Here is a 19,331-nt window from a genome sequence, read left to right on the forward strand (position 1 = left end):
TTCTTCTCTGTCTGAAACAATAAGCAGAGCCTCGAAAGCGGGTGGCTCGTGTCTCTCAGGTCGTCTCCGAGACGTTGCTGGAACTTCATTAATGTCCAACTTCTTCCTCACTTAATTTGTGGCCAGGTCTGCAGAGGAAGTGGCTGTCAGCCTGGCAGCTCCGTTGTTTTTGATGTGTTGCTTGGCCCGGCCGAGGGGCAGATTAATCATCCTGTCAGGCCGCGCGCCGCCGCAGATGTACGGCCCTAATGGAGCCCGATGAAAAAACAAACAGGTAAATAACGGAGCTCCGGAGGAGCAGGTCCAGGGCTCTTCTGAGATCAGCGGCCACTGAAAGGGGATTTTGTGATTGTGCCTTAATGGGTTTTTTTTTTTTTTTTTTATGCGCCCCTGTTTACATTGGACATTTCCCCCAATCAGCTTTAGCTGCACTTCTGCACTGTGTGTGTGTGTGTGTGTGTGTGTGTGTGTGTGTGTGTGTATGTGTGTGAGCGATCCTATAGAGCAGTAGTTACTCACCGGTCTTGATTGCTTTTTGGTAAATATCATTTGTCTTGTTAATATGGCTGCACAATTTAATAAATGTTAACCACAGAAACCTTTAGGGCTATTTTAATTAGAAGCATGGGGATTATTTATCAGTAATAATAATAATAAAAAAAGACACACACTCGAGCTCGAAACAGAATAGTACATGTGTTTATGTGGCTTACATGATCAGACGAGTTATTGGATGCTGTAGGTACATGGAACTCGAGAACCAACTCATCGTAACAATAAAATTAATGTCGATTACAAGTCAACGTGAGCATCTGGACTGTAAAGAGCGCTGGTTAAGGAGTGGGAAACTATGTGCCGTGGGGACATGGCGGCCAGGTGGGCGGGCCAGTGAAAGGCCATTTTATTATTCATGAGTCATTGGGACACATTTAAAAAAAAAAAAAAGTTGTCATGTGCCGTTCAAGGTCCAGGTTTGAACAGCCTGGTTCCTCTGTCCCATTCCGACGCGCAATTCACGCTCGTTTTTTAATGTCCCCGCATCAGCGCGTGGTGACAGGCGACTGTTAAGATTAAGCCCACGTTGACTTCCCTCGATCGATTTCAAACAGGCCCCGATTCCGAGGATAGCGGATCTGTTGGCGGAGCCTTTTAAAGCAGATTAAAAGGCGATTTGGCCTTTCAGCGACACCGTCCCCGTCCTGCTCCGCTCACTCAGCACGCCAGTAAGCGCCAGGTACACACCCAGCACCCAGACAGCTCCCGTCTCTCTCTCGCTCTCTCTCTCTCTCTGTGTGTGTGTGTGTGTGTGTGTGTGTGTGTGTGTGTGCTCCATCGCTCCAAGTAAGATGGCGGTGGCGCAGTGGCGTGTGGTCGCAGAAACAGGCGCGGAGTCTTCAACGATTGACTTATCAAAATCTAATCAACGCAATTCGAATAGTCGATGTTGGATTGTCTCTTCAGTCGCGGCGAATGGATGTAATTCTGTCCGCGGTGGTCGGTGTTCTTGTTCGGTGTAGTTTTAAAAAAAAAAAAATGACTTTAACCTTTTTTGTTAGACAGTAAACATGAATCGGAACACTGTATAATCACTTATATCGATTATATTTTTTATATATATATAAAAAAAACATACAGTGCATGCATTTTTAAATTGCTGAGAAACAAATTAATGTACTTAATTAATCTAGGGGGCCATACTAGTGTAGTAAGCGGATTTGTTAAATTTCTTTTTCGAGTTATTGTTAAATAAATCGTAGGATGAGTAATACATATGAATACATATTAATAACGAGTTTATTTAATTTGCTACGGTTAATTTTAATGTAACATAATAATATTAATATTAATAATTATTCTGGAATTATCATTCGTAATACGAAATGGCTGCATTTTAGATATTAGTTATTTTTCTATCGTTCGTGATTACAGATTCACGTTTGGTTGTGTCGTTTCGCGGTAAAATATTGAACCATATTTCCCCCCGCTGGTAGACAGCTTGATTGATTTACATCATATTAAGGTCATTTCTCCGGCGGGGTAATTTTCTTCTCTTGCCCCCCGGCGCACGTTCGCACGATTCTGCGCTGCTCGTCGTCCGTGGGGACTTCACGCGTGGCGACAACAATAATCAGAGGGGAAACAAATAAAGTCGTCTCCAGACAAACACCGTTCACACCATCACAGCCCCGTAATTACGAGATACGCGCTTTATTAGCATTAATTATGTCTTTGTGAATAGACGGATAATTTAGTTAATTGGCCAGGGCGTAATTAGTCTAATTTCGTTCGCGTTACCATGTCACATTTAATAAATTATGGAGGTTCGACTGTTCGAAATCTTCCCTTAATGGAAATAATTGATATATGACTCCAACACAGTGGCTGATTAAATATGGATTTGATTCATTTCCCAACTACGCATGCGCCGCTCAAAATCAACACGCGAGGAGGGGAGGGGGGTCATTTCCCGCCGAAACGAATTATTGTTTGTCTATTATTACACGTTCATCTTTATTTAAAAGATTCCAGGACGATTTTTAAAAATTCTTATTTTATTATATACAACAACAAAGTATAAACCATTTATTGTATATAAATCAATGCGAGTTTTTTTTTTTTTAAATATATTTATATTTGTGACCTGATATCTATCGATTTCATAATGAAGTGCAGTCTGACAGCAGTCGAGTTTTATGTTATATGGACTGACACGACCTTATCCACCGACTAGACGCCTTTTCCCTTCTTTTTATCATCCTTCACTGCTCCTTTCCTCCTGTTTTATTGTGAAGGTGAGTAAGCGGCGGCGCCGGTACGCACTTTCCTATTTCCCACAGACGCCCAAGGTCTTGAACCCAATTAATGGGTAATAATTACCAGGGAGCTCCGACTCCAGAAGAAGAGGGAAAGGTGTGGCCCTGCTCCGCCGAGGGGGTCTGGCTGATGCAGGCGACGTGCGTGGCCGTTTACTACTCCAACTTCACGCGTGGGTCTTTCGGGATAAAGGCAGGAACGTTATTCAGTTTTTAATCAGCTATGAATGAAAGGGAACGAGTTCATTATAGATGTATACTTAGTTATGTTGTCGGGAGGTCGTGGCCTGTGCGTCTCCGAACACGCCCGAGGAGGGCGCATGCGCAGTGGAAACAGAGCGAACGCGCGCCGGGCGCGATGTGACGTCACGCCTCGCGCGCTACCTGAATAAAAAGGGGAAAAAAAGTTGCCCAGCGAGCTGCCCACCTTCGATGACGCAGGGTTTCTGTGCGGTGACGTCACACACACACACACACACACACACACGCGCGCGCACCTTCCCAGGATTTGTCTTCATCACTGTTGCAGCTTTTTACATCACCTGTCTCTCTCTGGTCTTCACCCTGAAAAGCTGCTCGGTCAGAGGTCACGGCTTGTACCCCGATACCTTGGCAAACTGTGACACACATAAATCATACACAGTGTACTGATCAATCATGTATCAATCAATCTATATATCAATTCATAATTGAACAGACATGCAAAAACATGGGTAAGAAAGAGAAATAAACTGTCTTTCCACTTGGTGTCTCTTGTCTACTCACTGGTCTCTGCAATTTACACGATTTGCTTGTGTGTGTGTGTGTGTGTGTGTGTGTGTGTGTGTGGGGGGGGGGGGGGGTTGTCTGTCCCGATCCCGAGCACGCGTACGTGTCACACACCTCTGATCTCGTGGCACACATGAATAATTAACAGTGAATCTGTTTATTATTATTAACAGTTTAATCTGTGGGGGTGGGCTGGGGTGGGGGGCGTCAACAGCGTGGGAGCGGCGCGAGACGAGCTCGTAAAAACGCGCGCGTTCAAACGACGCGGAAAACTGCTCCCCAATGAGCGCGCCACGTTTCCTTACGACGTTTCCAATCCGGCTTAATTACGCCTGCAGCTCTGGATCAATTTATCTGCGAGCAATTTCGTTTGGTTTGAACTGTTTGTTTGATGTGCCTGCATACTGTCTCATTTATGAAAAAAATCTAAATTACAAAATTAAACATTTCATTCTGGTTTTCGATGGGCTTAGTGTTATTGTTCATTGAATATTGAAAAAAAAATCTGCTTGTTGCTTTTATAGCACATATAATCAGTTCTATTTCCTATTAAAATGCTCCACCCAGTTCAACACAGCACCTCCATTATTACCGATCCAGGATCAGCACAGCACTTCAATTATTACCGATCCAGGATCAGCACAGCACCTTGATTATTACCCATCCAGGATCAGCACAGCACCTCGATTATTACCGATCCAGGATCAGCACAGCACCTCGATTATTACCGATCCAGGATCAGCACAGCACCTCGATTATTGCCGATCTAGGATCGTCACTGCATTCGATTACTACCGATCCAGGATCAGCACAGCACCTCGATTATTACCGATCCAGGCACCTCGGCACCTCGATCCAGCACGGCACCTCGATTATTACTGATCCAGGATCAGCACCCCATTTGACTATTACCAATCCAGGATAAATACTGCTGTCCTTTATTACCAATCCAGGATCATAACTTTTATCAATGAAGAGCAGTCAGTAAGGCTAAGACTAATTGGTCGGTTTTGGAAAAGTTGCCATATAGATAAAGTCAGAAATTCAGGTTTTTCTCCTAATTTGATTCTCACGCGGGATTTAATAAGAGGAACCGACAGGTGTCGTGACATTTGTCGTGACAACACATACTTTGCATATGATTTGCTCCATGACGCCGAAGGCATAAACACGCACTATTTTTATTTGAAATGTATAAGGAAAGGCGACATTACGTGACACCTGCGGGCTTTAAAACCCGCCGCTCCGAGGCCTGCGCGCGGGATTTATTCATTTGCAAATATTTTTGTGTGTCACTGTACGTAACTGCAGCATCGAAATCGGCTCCGCCGCCGTTCCGGCAGCCACGATATACGCCACACCGTACACCGCCTCGCTGGCTGCTCGCACCCCGGCCCAGCTTGTCCCCGGGGAACCAGAGCCGCGCCGTCACCGTAAACTGACGTCCTGCACTCGGGAACGTGAATAAGTACATTCAATTGAATTAATAATAATTATTATCATTACAGTCCGTGGTTAATGATATCGAAATCCAGGCAATTACCTTTATAACCTCCTGTTTTTGGTTAGGCCTTTTTTATAAAATATTTTTTTTTTTTTATATTGTAGTGTTTGAAATATCTATTTCATTTAAGTAGATTTTTGTTTATGTCTTACCGAAATTATGACTTCTTATAAATTAATAGGTTTAGTTTGTTTAGCGTCTGTTTTCCGTGCGAATGACGGTGACACTTCCACGTGTTTTCACGCTGAGGCTCGATCTCACACTACCTGCGCCCTGCTCACACACACACACACACACACACACGCACACACGCGCGCGCAGGGGGGTTCCCGGCTTTTATTAAAGAAGGAAAGAGCGAAAAAGGAAAAGAAAAAAAAAAAAGATCCACGCCAGACGTCCCGGGATGGCGGCGTCCCGCTGTACGTCTGGTGCACCGTGCGTGGACGGGACAGGACTATACACACACACACACACACACACACATGCGCGCGCTCGCGTCTCCTGTACCGCTCACACCTCCTCACTCGCCGAGGTGTCATCTCGTCATATAAAATACTTTTTATACCCCGATGCGCTTCAGCAGCAAAATAATAATAAAAAAGCCAAAGAAACCAAGTCAACGTAGATGTTTTGTAAAGATGCATTTATTTATTCACGAGTAATCGTTAAAAGTGTATATAATAATAGCAGTAGTAATTATAATAATTACATTACCTGTGTTGGGGATCCCGTGGGTTACAGTGGTAAATATTGCTTTTGAGGGGCACGACCGGGTCCAATTAAATCAGGGTCCCCCGAATCACCGACCTTGACCTCCGCGTGCCAGGTCTCCCCGACGTCCAGCGCGAGACCGGGGTCCCCCCCCCCCCCCACAAAAAAAAAAAAAAAAGAGAGAAGAAGTTGTAGCTCTTAAAAGGAGCGGAGAGGAGGCGGGTGGGGTGGGGTGGGGTGGGGGGTCCAGAAGGAGGAGGGAGGGAAGGAGGGAGGGAAAAGAGATAAGTGATCTAAAGGAGAGACGATAGGACAAAAAAGTGATGATGATGATGGTGATGATGATGATGGTGGCGGCGGTGGTGATGAATACGTCGGAAAGTTTTTTTGGCCTCGGCGAGGGTGTCAGATTGAATGGCCTGTGCGCATGTGCGAAGGTGTCCAAACTGACAATGCTGGTGAGATGAAGATAGTGCTGTTGCTGCTTCTGGGCTCAAGGAGGACGAGAGGAATCTACAAGGCGCCGAGATGAGGTCCAAGGCGAGGGCGAGGAAACTGGCCAAAAGTAGGTGCCTTCTTTTCCACGCCGTCCACCGGCGTCCCGGGAGCGCGAGGCGCGTCACTTTCATTGATCACTTGCTGTTCAGAGTCGCGTCTTTGTCCTCGCCGGGCTCCTTTTATATATATATATAAATATATATAAATAATATCTGCGAGAAGAAGATTAAAAGTCTCCGTCCGCGTCGCGCCGCGTCGCGCCGTCAGGAGCTCGGCGTGCCGAATCCACGCCGGTACGCGACTTATTCGCCCAAACGACGCGCAAGAAGAAGCGGGCTAGTTTTTAAAGTGTAAAAGTCCTCTTTCGCGTGTCCTTCCTCAAATTCTCTCTCTCTCTTCTTCCTCCTTTCTTTTCCCCGCGAGTCGGAGACTCTGCCGCGGCGGGACCGAACCAAACAAAACAAAAAAAAAGAGAAAAAGTTCCGCGGAAAAAGTTGCGGGAAACGGCGCCGTGTAGAACTTTTCTCCCCCCTCTCTCTCCCCCTGTCCCCCCACGCACGCCGAGTCCAGGTTCCAGGTTCCAGGTCCTGGCGAGCCGGGATCATTCCCGGCTCCTGGAATAGTGGGCGCTCGAGCACCGCGGCAGGAGGGCGACCGCTTCACGGGGACTCGGCGTTCCACTTCGGGGACCTGCTTCCGAGGGGCGACAAGAGAAGTGTCCCCTTCATCTCGAGACGTTTTTTTTTTTTTTTTAAACGTCGCTGTAAAACGACGTCTTGGCGGGTTTTTATCGGGGGGGGGGGGTCGGCTTGTTCGTCCCTACTTCAGTTTTATTTGCTTCTTTTGCGTTACCACTCGCCGCTCGTATGAAATAAAATGTAATTATTATTATTATTAATAATAATAATAATAAAGAAGTCGGATTATTACCGTATTATCGTGCGTGTGAGAGGGTTCGTTTTTTTTTTTTTTTTTACTTTTGCATAAGTTCGGTCGCCTTTCAGGTGAGTTTCGGACATCAAGACGATCGCCACATGATTTTTTTTTTTAAATCTTAATTTTACAAAACATGCTTGCTGACCAGTTCTTAAAATTGTATTTTATTTTATTTTAATATGGATTATCTTGTAAAAAATCCAAATCCAGCAGTGTGTTAATTCGACGAGTACAAACGCAATGTGTCGAAATGTACCTCTGCGTCAAGAAAAAATGTGACGGCCAGATCCATCGTTTTAAAGGCCTCATGTGTTTCTGTAATTGCAAAGGAGTTCATGAATTTCCTTAATTAAGCGGCCGGGTGTGTAATACGTTCCTATTTGAAGGTAATTAAGTAGGGCCTGTCCATGCAATTAAACGATCGTGTATTTGCCTGTGTGTGTGTGTGTGTGTGTGTGTGTGTGTTTGGAGGTGTTATGTTTGTGTAATAATGGGGTGAGTCTGCGGGCCGGAAGCAGTTTTCCGCGCTTCCGTGTATCCGCCCTTGTCGAAACGGACCGAGTGCCAGGCGGCGCGCGCCTGTGATTACCTGTTAATCCGGGCGCTAATTGGGATAAATACCTACTGCCACACACACACACACACACACACACACACACACATCAGCTACCTGACCCTGGAAGGTCCCCTGAAGTCCTGGAAGCAGAAGGAAGGTCTTCTTCGGTCCCACTGTGGACGTCGCGCGTGACACGCTCTCGAGAGAAAGGTCACGGGGCGCGAGACCTTGGCAGAAGCGCGCCGCTGAGACTGCTGGCTTTTATTAAGCAGGATCTACTCCCGCCACGACATTTACATCCATTAAAAATAATAATAATAATAATAATAATAAAGAAACGTTTTTTTATTAACGATTAAAGTATTTGTTTATTGACCTTTGCGTGCTCTTTCAAGCAGTTGCATTACGTCCATTATATAGGTCTGGTTCCCCATACTGAAACCATATTTATTTCTCATTATTTTTAATAATTTCAATTTAGAATTCTATTTAAAACCGATGTCAGTTTTTTTGCGCTCAATTTATTTCTTTTATTTATTGAAAGGCCAATAATGATCGTCATTAATCTGCTTCTACGATTCGTCATGGGTGTTTTTTTTTTTTTTTAATATATATTAATTTTATCGGAGGGAGAAATAAAGGGCCGCCAGCAGGATGGACGCTGCAGGGAGGGCGGAGGAGTAAAAGTGCTGCAACCTGTTTTATTGCAGGACTCGCTCCCGAAACAGTGACGTGCACGCTCGACCTGAGTGTGTGTGTGTGTGTGTGTGTGTGTGTGTGTTTCTCTTGGCGAAGCGGTTCGCCTGATTTTATATATATATATATATTAAAATTTTTCACTAAGGCTTCCGTAAGCGGGTATATTTAGTGCAATATTGACATATATTTTTATAAATTGAGGATGCTGAACGTCTGGGCTGCTGTCACCCCCCCCCCCCCCCCCCCCCCCCCCCCCCCCCCCCCCGGGTCACGCGCGCTCACGTTTAATTAGACTGTAATTTGTACGCACCCCAAAACCGCTTCGCGTGTTCGTTTGTGTTGACGGAAAGGTCACGGTCACGGGCTTCGTTTTATTATTCGGAGGGAATAAGTAGCCAGCGAAAGCCCCCCAAAATTCCCTTCACCCCAAGCAAGAACTACGGCAGCAGCGCGCGAGCCTAGCCGCGCGTTTTTACATATAGAATTAACACCCAATTAAATAGCAATTAAGCGCCGCCGCGGTCGCGTTGCCCTCCGTCGCCGAATAACTTGTTCCCTTGTCCCCGAAAATGTAACCGAGCCTCGGTGTCGTTGGTAATCGGAACGTAAGATCGATGCCGCATTCGGCGCGCTCCTCCTGCCGCAGCGTGAACGCGCTGATGACGTCACTAAATAAATACGTTGCCCGGACGCTTATGAAACGGCCCCTTGCGAGAGACTTGAGGTTTGTGAGAATACACACACACACACACACACACCAGTACCAACACCTCAATGTAATGGTATTTTGGCGGGTGGGGGCAACTACAATATGCGCATACACACACACACACACACACACACACACACTAGCTCTGTGCAATATATCAAATGTCCTCTGTCCCTCTGGCACATGCATTACTCACACACACACACACGCAGGCACAAGCACTGTTCACCAGCAATGCAGGCCGCGTCCCGGAACCGATGCAGCACGCGCTGCGTCCGGCCTGTTTGGTAAACCTCATTCCGCCCCGTACCAGTGGTGACCGTGTAGCCTGGCAACAAGTCGACGTGCCACTCCGTGTGCTGAACAGGCGAACTCTCGCGCCGCCAGCGTGCGGCCTCGTGGCGCGTTTGAGGGCGACTGGGAGCGAGCTTTGGTCGCCATGCGCATGGATTAATGATGGAGAAATGATGAAGTTGCGGAGGAGGTAATGGCGCACGAGGCCGCGCGTCCGTCTCTGATAAGAGGCAGGTTTCAGCGCTAGCTCTGTGATAACGTATGCCACGGCACAGAGAGGCATTTTAAAGACGGGGAGCATGTCGCTGGTATCCGCCAGGTGTGTCGTGTAGAGGCCACTGTGTGTGTGTGTGTGTGTGTGTGTGTGTGTGTGTGTGTGTGTGTGTGTGTGTGTGTGTGTGTGTGTGTGTGTGTGTGTGAGAGAGCTAATGATCACTAACTCTAACCGAAACAAACAGCCACCTGAAATTTTGCCTGAGGAACTGGGATTCAGTAATAATATTTGTGGAAACCAACTAGGCATCAAACTTGTGCACGTGGACACAAGACATGAAGACACACACACACATACACACACACACACACATGGTCTGTCCCTACCCCAGGGTTTTGGCCAAAGAGTTAAGTTAACCCCAATCGTTACAAAGTGGAAAGGTTGAGTGTTAGTGCTGTGCTTCCAGCAGGAGTTGGCTGGGCTGGCTGTGTGTGTGTGTGTGTGTGTGAGGGGGAGAGAGAGAGAGAGAGCGAGGGCTGCCCAGCTGAGACAGCCACGCTGTTTGTAGTGCCCTGCGGTTTTTAGTAGGTGAAGTACTGCCATCTCGACCTTGCCTGCAGTCGTCACGTGTGACCCTCTGCAACGCTGCCCTCTCACCTGATGAAACCTCTGCATTGTGTGTGTGTGTGTGTGTGCGTGTGTATGCACACCTGTGTCTTTAAGGTTTACAACTAGACTTAAAATCAGTGCATCATTTTCTTATGGAATTATAAAGGTGGTGGTATTCCTCTGCTGAACCATATTGCATTTAACCCTTTAATGGCCACAGTTCTGCGGGCGCTGCACTCATGGATATTCACACAGTTCCTTTTTATGACCTGTTATATACAGTAATGAAAGGCTGCATGAATATAAGCACAATAAGATGTCATATCTTCTTCATTATAAGGGTCTAAAGATCAAGAATTGATCATAAATTTTGTCCCATACTGCAAAAAGAATGTCTTTTGCTATTTTCTATACGCTACGTATATTCTGCATAGTATATATATATATATAATAGAAATTGAACTGTGTAATAATGCATAGCAACATTACATGATAAGTTGCTATGTTTTGCTCCTTATCAAATCCCTTTAATTCATATTGCCACATTGAAGTAACAGTTGAAAAGGTCTATATGTCCGTCGGGTGTGCTCGTCCCTCTCTGCGGATGGATGGAACCAGACGGACCCCACACTGCTGGTGCTGATCACATTGCCGCTAGCGTTAGCAGCACCAGCGCTAGCCACACACAGTTGAGGCTGTGCGAAGGCCAGGCCGATCTTGTTACCTGGCACCTCAGCTCTCGGCACTATGCCGCCGCGAAAACACATTGCCCTTTCTCTGATTTTAAAAATATTTTTGTGTAGGAAGAAATGGAAAAAAAAAAAAAAAAAAAAAACGTGTGTGACCCAGTACCCCCAAAAACTTGACCCGGATATATAGAGGATGCCTGTTGAGCTTCTCCTGGGTAATGAGGGCCAGCTAGAGAGCCGGGCCTGCGCAACGTCATTATAACCAGCCCGGGCCCCCCCCCGTCTCTGCAGGGCACGTTCGGCGCACTCGCGCCTGGCCTCTCGTGTCGCAGTGCTGCACTTTTACCAACTGCCACGGTCGGGGCACCCGGAGAAATAACGAGCTCCGAAACGCACTCAGTGCCACTAACTCAGCGCTGTAAAATGTCACAGGTCCTGGCCAGAAAATTCCTGTCGGAGCCCCAGCGCCAATCAGCGCTCGTAAGAACGTAGCTGCGTGGGGTTTATGTTTACTTTACTTTACTTTACTTTATTTGGCAGACGCTTTTATCCAAAGCGACTTACAATGGGAAGACACCAGCAATTCTCGTTCGATTTCTATAGAATATCAAGTATACAAACTAAGAGCCCTGATAAGGCTTAGACTTGCATCTTATGTGTACCGTGAGCTGCAATTTTCTCTGTAATTTGTGTGCGTGGACGGTGGCTCTGCGCTATGGATCCGGTCTCAAGGTTACGTCAAACTTTGTCCTTTTTCTTCAAATCTGCGAGTAACTTGCTGGGAGTTCCTGGACCGGGGCAGTTTTAGGGGGCGTGTGTCGGTGTGTGTCTGTTTGGCTCCTGCACAGCACACCTAAAATATCTTATACAGTCGGACTCCAGAACCAGGCTGCTCGCTTTTGCTTCCCATGATCCTCTCTTGCTCTCATTCCTCTTCTGGCTGTTTTGGTCTTGATGTTCCACCCAGTGGAGATAAGGCGTCTAACGTTGTCCCATCTGGGGCCTGTCCGAGGAAGATGCATTTAAGCGGGGGGCTTTCAAGTCCCGCTACCGACGGCCTGTTCAAAGCCAAGTCCCTCTCATCTGTCTACCGCCCTTATCTCTTACCCCGCCCTGTAGTGTCATTAACACAGAGATGGGCATGTAGTGTCTCATTAAATGGGATTAAATTAGGCTAATGGCACTGACGGAGGGGAACACCATTTTGCAGCAGGGAGATCTATTTCTTTGAATTGTCTCGATAAAGTAATCTTTTATATCTCCAAGGAACGACTCCACTTTGTCCTAAATACATATGCAGAAAAATATTACTGTACATTTTGATGCAGCAATTGTGTCATCATTATCAAAAATGCATGTTGGTGAGAGAAAGCGCAACATATTTGTTTAAGGATAGATAGATTTGTGAATGACTGAGTGGACCGGGGGTGGGATCTGTCCCCCGATGAGTGTGCTGCTTTTTTTTTTTTAATCCCTCTTTGACTATTCCTGTCCATGAAAATTGGCTTAATTAGTTCAATGTGCTTTTTTTTTTTTTTTTTTTTTTTACTTTTACTTTGTGGCACAATTAGCCCGTCTTGCCGACTGCAATTTATTATCATAAAAATGAAACCGGTGGCACGCTGATCAGGGCGTTCCCGAGAGGACCCGCTCTATTGGTGTGTTTAATTCCATTAACTACGGAGCGGCAGGGGAAAAAAAAACGTGCCTCAGCCAGCCGCCATTTTCCTTAATAAAACCATTAGGGCTTACGTGCTAAGCAAATCATTGTGCTAGACTCTGATACTGTTCACTTGCAACATGACTGCATGCCTTTTGTGTGTGTGTGTGTGTGTGTGTGTGTGTGTGTTTTGTTATGTTGCACAAGCCTCACTTTTTTTCCTCCTAGGCCCTTAGTGCACATTTTGGCAGCGTGCTATTTCTGTCACACTCTGCACACACAGTAAAAAGTGCCAGTGCTCTGTTTATTATTAACCCCTCTTTATCACGAGGTGTAAAAGCACTCGCGTCGCGGATATTTGTGCATATCGATCGATTTATGTGGGCGGGTAAACAAACACGGGGGACCCGGGGAGCCCACAGACGCGGAAGGGTCTGAGATGGAGACGAGCTTGTCTTAAATAACATCTGGGCGAGAGATGCGGAGGTCAGGCCGTTAAAGTCGCCGTATTCCCCAGATAGAAATGGGGAAATATTTACACTGCCCCTCCCTGCAGCTCAGACCAAACCCCCCCTCCCCTCACAATTTTTTGTTTTTTTCGCCCCAAAACTGACACATCATTATGTCAAACCGAAACCTAAAGGCATGCTGCTCTTAGGAGAGAAGGAGGGGGTTTAAAAATGCCAAAGAGCTCCTGTTGGATTGTTAGCAAAAAGTTGAGGAGGAGTTTTTTTTTTTTTCTGGCCTCAGCAAAAACATTTCAAGATGGCCCATTAACTTCAATCTTCCCGAGCGCGACTGGCCACGTCTGAAAGCTGTGGCTTTGTCTTGCCAGGCTCCGGTTCCAGAGTAATGATGAGTCCGCGTGTGAAAATATTGAATTGCAAAAACATCCCGAGCGAGAGGCTGTGTGAATGGGCCTTTCAGCGGGGGGATCGGCAGTAAGCCCCCAGCCCACTGAGTGATGGACAACAAATGGCATTCTGTGCTGCCTGGACAGTGGGGTTCGCCCAGGACCTGAGAGGGGTCTTAATCCCACATCCATCTGCCTTCCAGGGATTTTCTGCCCACTGCGGTGTCCATCTGAAGCCGCTGCCGCCACACAGGACCGGAGGAGTGTGGGTCACGAACGGCCTGAGATTGAGGGGGACACTGGGCTCCATTGTTTTTGGGAAGTGACTGAACTGACTGGTTTCCTTTGGCTGTGTGTTTAGAGTCCAGGATTGGGGCCTTGCTTTATCTTGAACTTGAACCAGAAATAATTCTGGTGGCCAAAATAAGTAAAACATGATTAATATATTTTAATTACACTACCTGTATAGATGATATGCTTATTTTGGCAAATGCAGAGTGTAAATCAACCAGAATCATAGGCAGAATGCGCTGACTCAGTAAAGTGTCGTTATTGAACGCTGTAAAACTTACGCTCAGAAGACCACTTCCTCTTACTGTCAGTACAGTTCCAAGTCTGACCCTTTCGTTTATAATCCAATCACAGCCTGTACCAATACTAATATTTAAATGACCCGCTTTTTATCCATGCCAGTGTGGCATGTGGGAGGAATCCACGATTACTTCCTCTTCATTCAAACTTCATTTAGACAGAAAACCCGTGAGCCTGTTTTCACAATTTATGGGTAGCACAGAAAAAGACTTTCAGCCAAACATGTGAACCCAGAGCAAGAAACACCCCACATACAGTGCATAGGTCATATCAGGGGTGCCTGCTTCACTTTCTTGTCACTTTCGGACCACTGAGATTATTGCGAGAGATGGTTAAGAGATTTTTTTGGGGCCTAATTCCCAGGTTTAGTTGCTAATTGTGTCACATGCATAGACTCGTATAATGCAGTGACACAAATAGCTCTATAATATCCATTGGAATTCATCAATAATCTTCATCAGTTGGGGCAAAAATCGATCATATTTGACCATAGTCACGCTTCCTAAACATTTTTCTGAGGGAGAGAGCGATGCGACGCCCTCAACAGCAGGAGCGTTAAACACTTGTTTAGGGAACGTTCCGGAGTTGAAACGCTTGACTGTCTCCGTTCACCTTGGCCATGACTCACGCTGTCTGTCTGTCTGCGAGCAGCTGGTGGATTCTGGGAGTTGATCCTGACACAATCCACCCGCCCTCTTCTTTCCCTGAGTGTCTCACCCTGTGAAGCGCACGTTGGCATGCTCACACTTCTCCTACTGATGTCTACTTTCTTTCTTTCTTTCTTTTCTCTCTTTCTTCCTCCCTGTGCTCTGGAACGCCAGGCTCCGGCCCTTTGAAATGAGACGGAGTCTTTGTCCGCACTGATAAAAGATGCCATAGTTTCCCTTTTCCTCCCCTTTATGTCCGCGCTTGCGGCTCCTGTAGAAGTGCAAATTGTCCCTGCGGAGGGGCTATCCTGGGCTCCAGAAGACCCCTAATTACGGCTGGAGATTCCGCTCTGGAGAGGCCCCTGATTCCCACAACCACCTGGTCTTCTTTTCTTGTCAGCTTTGATGGCAGACACCCCCACCACCCCTCTCCAACTCCTCCCGTACGGCCCCAAACCCACGGTCCACACCCCCCATCTCTTCCCCTCTCCCACCAGCAGCCCTTGAATTTGGTCCTGGCTTCATTAATAGGGGTTTTAAATTGCTTTCTGACCCTGACAAACTGCTCGTGTTGAAAAGGCGACGAGGAGGAAACACAGGATGAAGGGTTTTTGGGGCGGCGGGGGATTCGGTTAGCGCTGAGTGTGGAGGGGGCTTTAGGGACTGGGAGGTTTGGGGAGTTTTTGGGGACATAAGAGCGGGTGGTGTGTGGGGGATTGGGGGTAGTGTTTAAAGTATGTATCTGAAGTCCAAAACTGTTAGCATGAGGACACCCCCCCCTTCCCATTAGACAGAGGCTTGCATTGTGTGGTTTTACCCTCTGCTCTTAACTTAATACGCTAAAACCTGCGTCTCTGATTGCTGGATTGATACATTGTGCTGCGCTCTTTGCTTTTATTGTGTATAAGAAAATAAAATGATAACTTCAGATTAGATGCATACTTCTGTTGGTCTAACCACACACACAAAAAAAAAAAAAGTAAAGTCCCTCAGTAATTTTCTGTGTGTTTAGTTTACATGAGAGCGCCTATTAAAATCTCAGATCGATAAATCCCCCCGCTGTTCTCCTGCAGAGTGTGGCGTTGCGCTCAGCCAGCGGGGGAATGGGGAAGCTTTCGCAGGAAAACAAATTGGTCTATTATCCAAGAGGCTCTATGACATTATCAACAGGGACTCCTGGAGGTAAACAGGCCGTATTTGCATCTTCCAGAGAGAGAGAAAGAGAGAGAGAATGAGGCAGACAGACAGACAGCAAACAAGCCTAAGCAGATCTTTTAATATGCATTTGCAATCATATTTTCTTCCGATTCAGCACTTGCATGCACACACAAAAATAGATGCAAACACACACAGCATACACGCACAATTCATAATATGTATGCAAAATACAAATATATGTCTCTAATAATGATAACTTGTCTTTACATGATGTGTTGCATGCATATATATATATATATATACTTTCAACAATGCAAAAAAACTACAACAAACTAAAACCATTAAATAGTTTTGTTGCATGGTAAATGTTGAGCAACTTTGTTTAATTTCTATCATATGGCATCGTTGTGCCACTGCGCCCATCTGTGTAAGCGCTCATGACAGGGCTGCTGCACAGCATCATCCAGGGGATGGTTTGGGATCACCCTATTAGACTAATTATCGGCCGAGTTTCAGGAGCGCCTTGCTTTTTGTTCCACTCGGATTTTACTCCCATAAAGCAGAGCATGTGAATTTTTATATTTGGCGTTTCTGTCTCTCCGTCAAGTTAACCCACATCCTTGAGTGAACATAAAATGAAGATCCGGTTTCAGGCTTGTGTTTTATGGGCGGTTAAAATGGCAACTTCTGTGGTTTCTGGTCCTCGCCTGTGTTGACCATTCACAAACGTCTCTGAGGTTTCTGAAGATGCCAATTAAAGCTTTAATTGGAAATGAGCTATGTGAAGCTCTTGTTTCTGAATGCCTTTTTTTGGCTTTTTTCCTTTATATTTTTGCACCAAATGTAGCATTGACAGTCAACCTGCTATTTTACAAATCAATCCACACGACTCATCATGCATCTGAGCTTTCAAAACCAAGCTGTCTGGACTCAGGGAAGCATTAGTAATCGGTGTGTGGATTTCACATTAGCTCTGACTTCAGTGGGAATTTTATTGTAGTGCAGGCCGCTCTCGCTTTGCTGCAGTGCAGGGAAAATGCTGGTACACTGCTTTTTTGTAATAATGTTGAGTCACGCTAGTGAAATTCTCATGTATAAATGCACTTTTGTTGGTTTATGGTGGGTGAAGGGTGAGTGCTGCTGGCTATGGTTTCACTTATTTTCAGCGCAGTTTTGAAACAGCCGCTGCCGCCATCTGCAACAATCACACCTCACAGTTCATGTTCCTCTGCACACTCACTCAATGTGAGTTAGTTTCATTCAATAGTTCATAATGTACTTTTTAATATATGCAATACATAGACAAATTGGGATGAAAAAGTTGCTTTTTTATGACATTTGTATAACACAGTTAGATTCTTCATGCAACAGATGAGATGTCCAGGTATTCAGCAACAATACGTCACACTTTGGAAAGTTCTAAAATTGTGCTGAGATAACATGGAAAATGAGATCCCTGTCATGTTCCAAGGATTCAGCTTTTTGCACAAATTTGTAATGCTTAAATAATCCCCAACAGTTTTCAAAATGTATTAAATTCTAACTATGGCCAAATACAACTTTTTAACCCAGTTGTACATTAATTGTGCTTCTAGGCCTTTTTTCTACTGTTCATATAGGTGCACACTGGAGCACATGGTTTGTATTGGCATGCTCTGCTGTGGTCATGTGATTTCTCGATTGAACCAACTGGCACCTGAGGCCTTTTTACTGACCTCTTATTTGTTTTTCTTCTGTGCCTGACTGACATATTAGGAATGGCTGGGGGTCAGGGTTCATCCATTTTGGGTTATTTTAGAGCGTGCAGATTGCCCCGACTACCCAAACTGAGTCGCTCACTTCATACAGGGCCCAGAAAACGTGTTTGACAGACGAGGTGGCTCATTTTTCCTGCCGAGTCGCGGTCTTAAGGAATCTGTAGCGAGGAAACGGGGATTTGAGAAGCTGACTGATGGAGAGAACAAGGGATAGATTATAGACTGGGAGAAGCTGGGGGGCTAAATTTCGAAGTCCCCTCGTGAAATATACGCCATTTCCTGTCATCTCCTCGGTCGGCAGCGCTGCGAGCCTCACAAACATTTTAACAGGGCCAGAGGAGCGCCATGGACCCCGCATGTGTGTCAGCGCCCGACGTTTTAATTAAAACTAGGTGCAGGATCCCTGCTCGTTCTTTTGACACCTTCGTATTTATCTACCGGACACAGTTCAGGGCAAGACCTGTGCGAAGGGAAGATTTTTTTCTTGTTTTGTTTTCAGAGACTTTGCTTTGATGCCAACTTCCTTGGAAAAAAAGGCCCCGCCACATCTGAGTCGAGTTTACTGAAATAACAGCAAATGTTTGTCTTGTATTGTATGGCACGCTGCTTTAGGAACTATAAACCCACTCTTCCAGCGCCTAAAGCGCCTCTTAATAAAATACTAAAGAATAGCTCCTTTACCTTAATCTGTGCCGTGGATTAAGTTGCTTAAGGCTGGAAATTGGCTACAGACAGCGCTTCTCCCCACCGCCTGGCCGCCGCGCCGAACAAACCATACAGGGCCGGTGGCGGGAGGTGGGGTCTTATTGAAAAGATATTGGAAGCAACGTGGGGCTAATGTGATGAAATTTTCCATGGCCTGGATTGCAGCGGGAGGGGGGGGCGAAAGCTGAAGCTAAACATGTTCATTGACAAATAAAACCCCTGCTGTTCAGAGGTCAAGCAATTGTGTGTGTGTGTGTGTGTGTGTGTGTGTGTGTGTGTGTCAAAGGGAGTGAGTATGCAAGTTGAAGAGATGATAAGAACAGGGCTGAGAGTATAAGAATGAGTGAATATGTAAATGAAATAACTATAAATTATTTCACACACATATTATTTCACACACATAAACCTTTGAATGTGTTGCGAGGACCTGCTTTAAAATATCTAATTATTGATACACAACTTAAAGTAAACTTTATTCCTAAACTTTTTGACTGTATAATGTACTAATTTGTTTTAAATGATGGTGTTTTCTGAATAACCCTTTTCATTACAGGGACCAACACAATGTCTACACTTTTACATATTATTAATAATGCTTGGTCCCCACTAAGACATTCATTTTAGCTTTTGTATAAAACATTTGTAAAAGGCCAGTAACCAGAAAGACCCCTCAGTGAAATGTGTGTGACACCCAGACACACACCTATTCACACACCCACCCAACGTAGATAAGTATGTTATGAGGCGAGTGTGATTTCTTAAGGATACCTGGGATTTTTTTAATGCTTCCTGAGGGCCAGGAGGAGTTGAAGGTAGGTCTCCAGATGGGTATGATCTGTGAAGATGGTTCTCTTTAAAAAATAAACACGTGAGGAACCCTGCGCCCCAACCTGCACCCACCAGTCTCACTTTGAAACTTATGTTACGGGGCCAAACGTGTAAAACCCTCTTTCCGGCCGA

At 45.7% G+C, this 19,331-nt stretch overlaps 1 protein-coding gene and 1 long non-coding RNA gene across 8 annotated transcripts in view; one reads left to right on the plus strand and one right to left on the minus strand.

The window, feature by feature from the left end:
- Positions 1–432: 432 nt before the first annotated feature.
- LOC114797980 (uncharacterized) lies at positions 433–5,947 on the minus strand. The gene is made up of 4 exons (XR_003751021.1): positions 5,800–5,947; positions 3,311–3,430; positions 3,074–3,197; positions 433–2,992 (listed from the first exon to the last, which is right to left on the minus strand). It is a non-coding gene; the product is annotated as an uncharacterized LOC114797980 (long non-coding RNA).
- Positions 5,948–6,099: 152 nt separating this feature from the next.
- Positions 6,100–19,331, plus strand: part of prdm16 (PR domain containing 16) — a 164,769-nt gene continuing 151,537 nt past the window's right edge. For all 7 annotated transcript variants that reach the window (XM_028993327.1, XM_028993332.1, XM_028993328.1 and 4 more), the window contains exon 1: positions 6,100–6,361. In XM_028993327.1, the coding sequence (XP_028849160.1) occupies positions 6,325–6,361 (37 nt within the window). In that variant the 5' untranslated portion in view covers positions 6,100–6,324. The remainder of the gene's footprint in view (positions 6,362–19,331) is intronic.

The sequence above is a fragment of the Denticeps clupeoides genome, chromosome 10, assembly GCF_900700375.1.
Source record: "Denticeps clupeoides chromosome 10, fDenClu1.1, whole genome shotgun sequence".
NCBI lineage: Eukaryota > Metazoa > Chordata > Actinopteri > Clupeiformes > Denticipitidae > Denticeps > Denticeps clupeoides.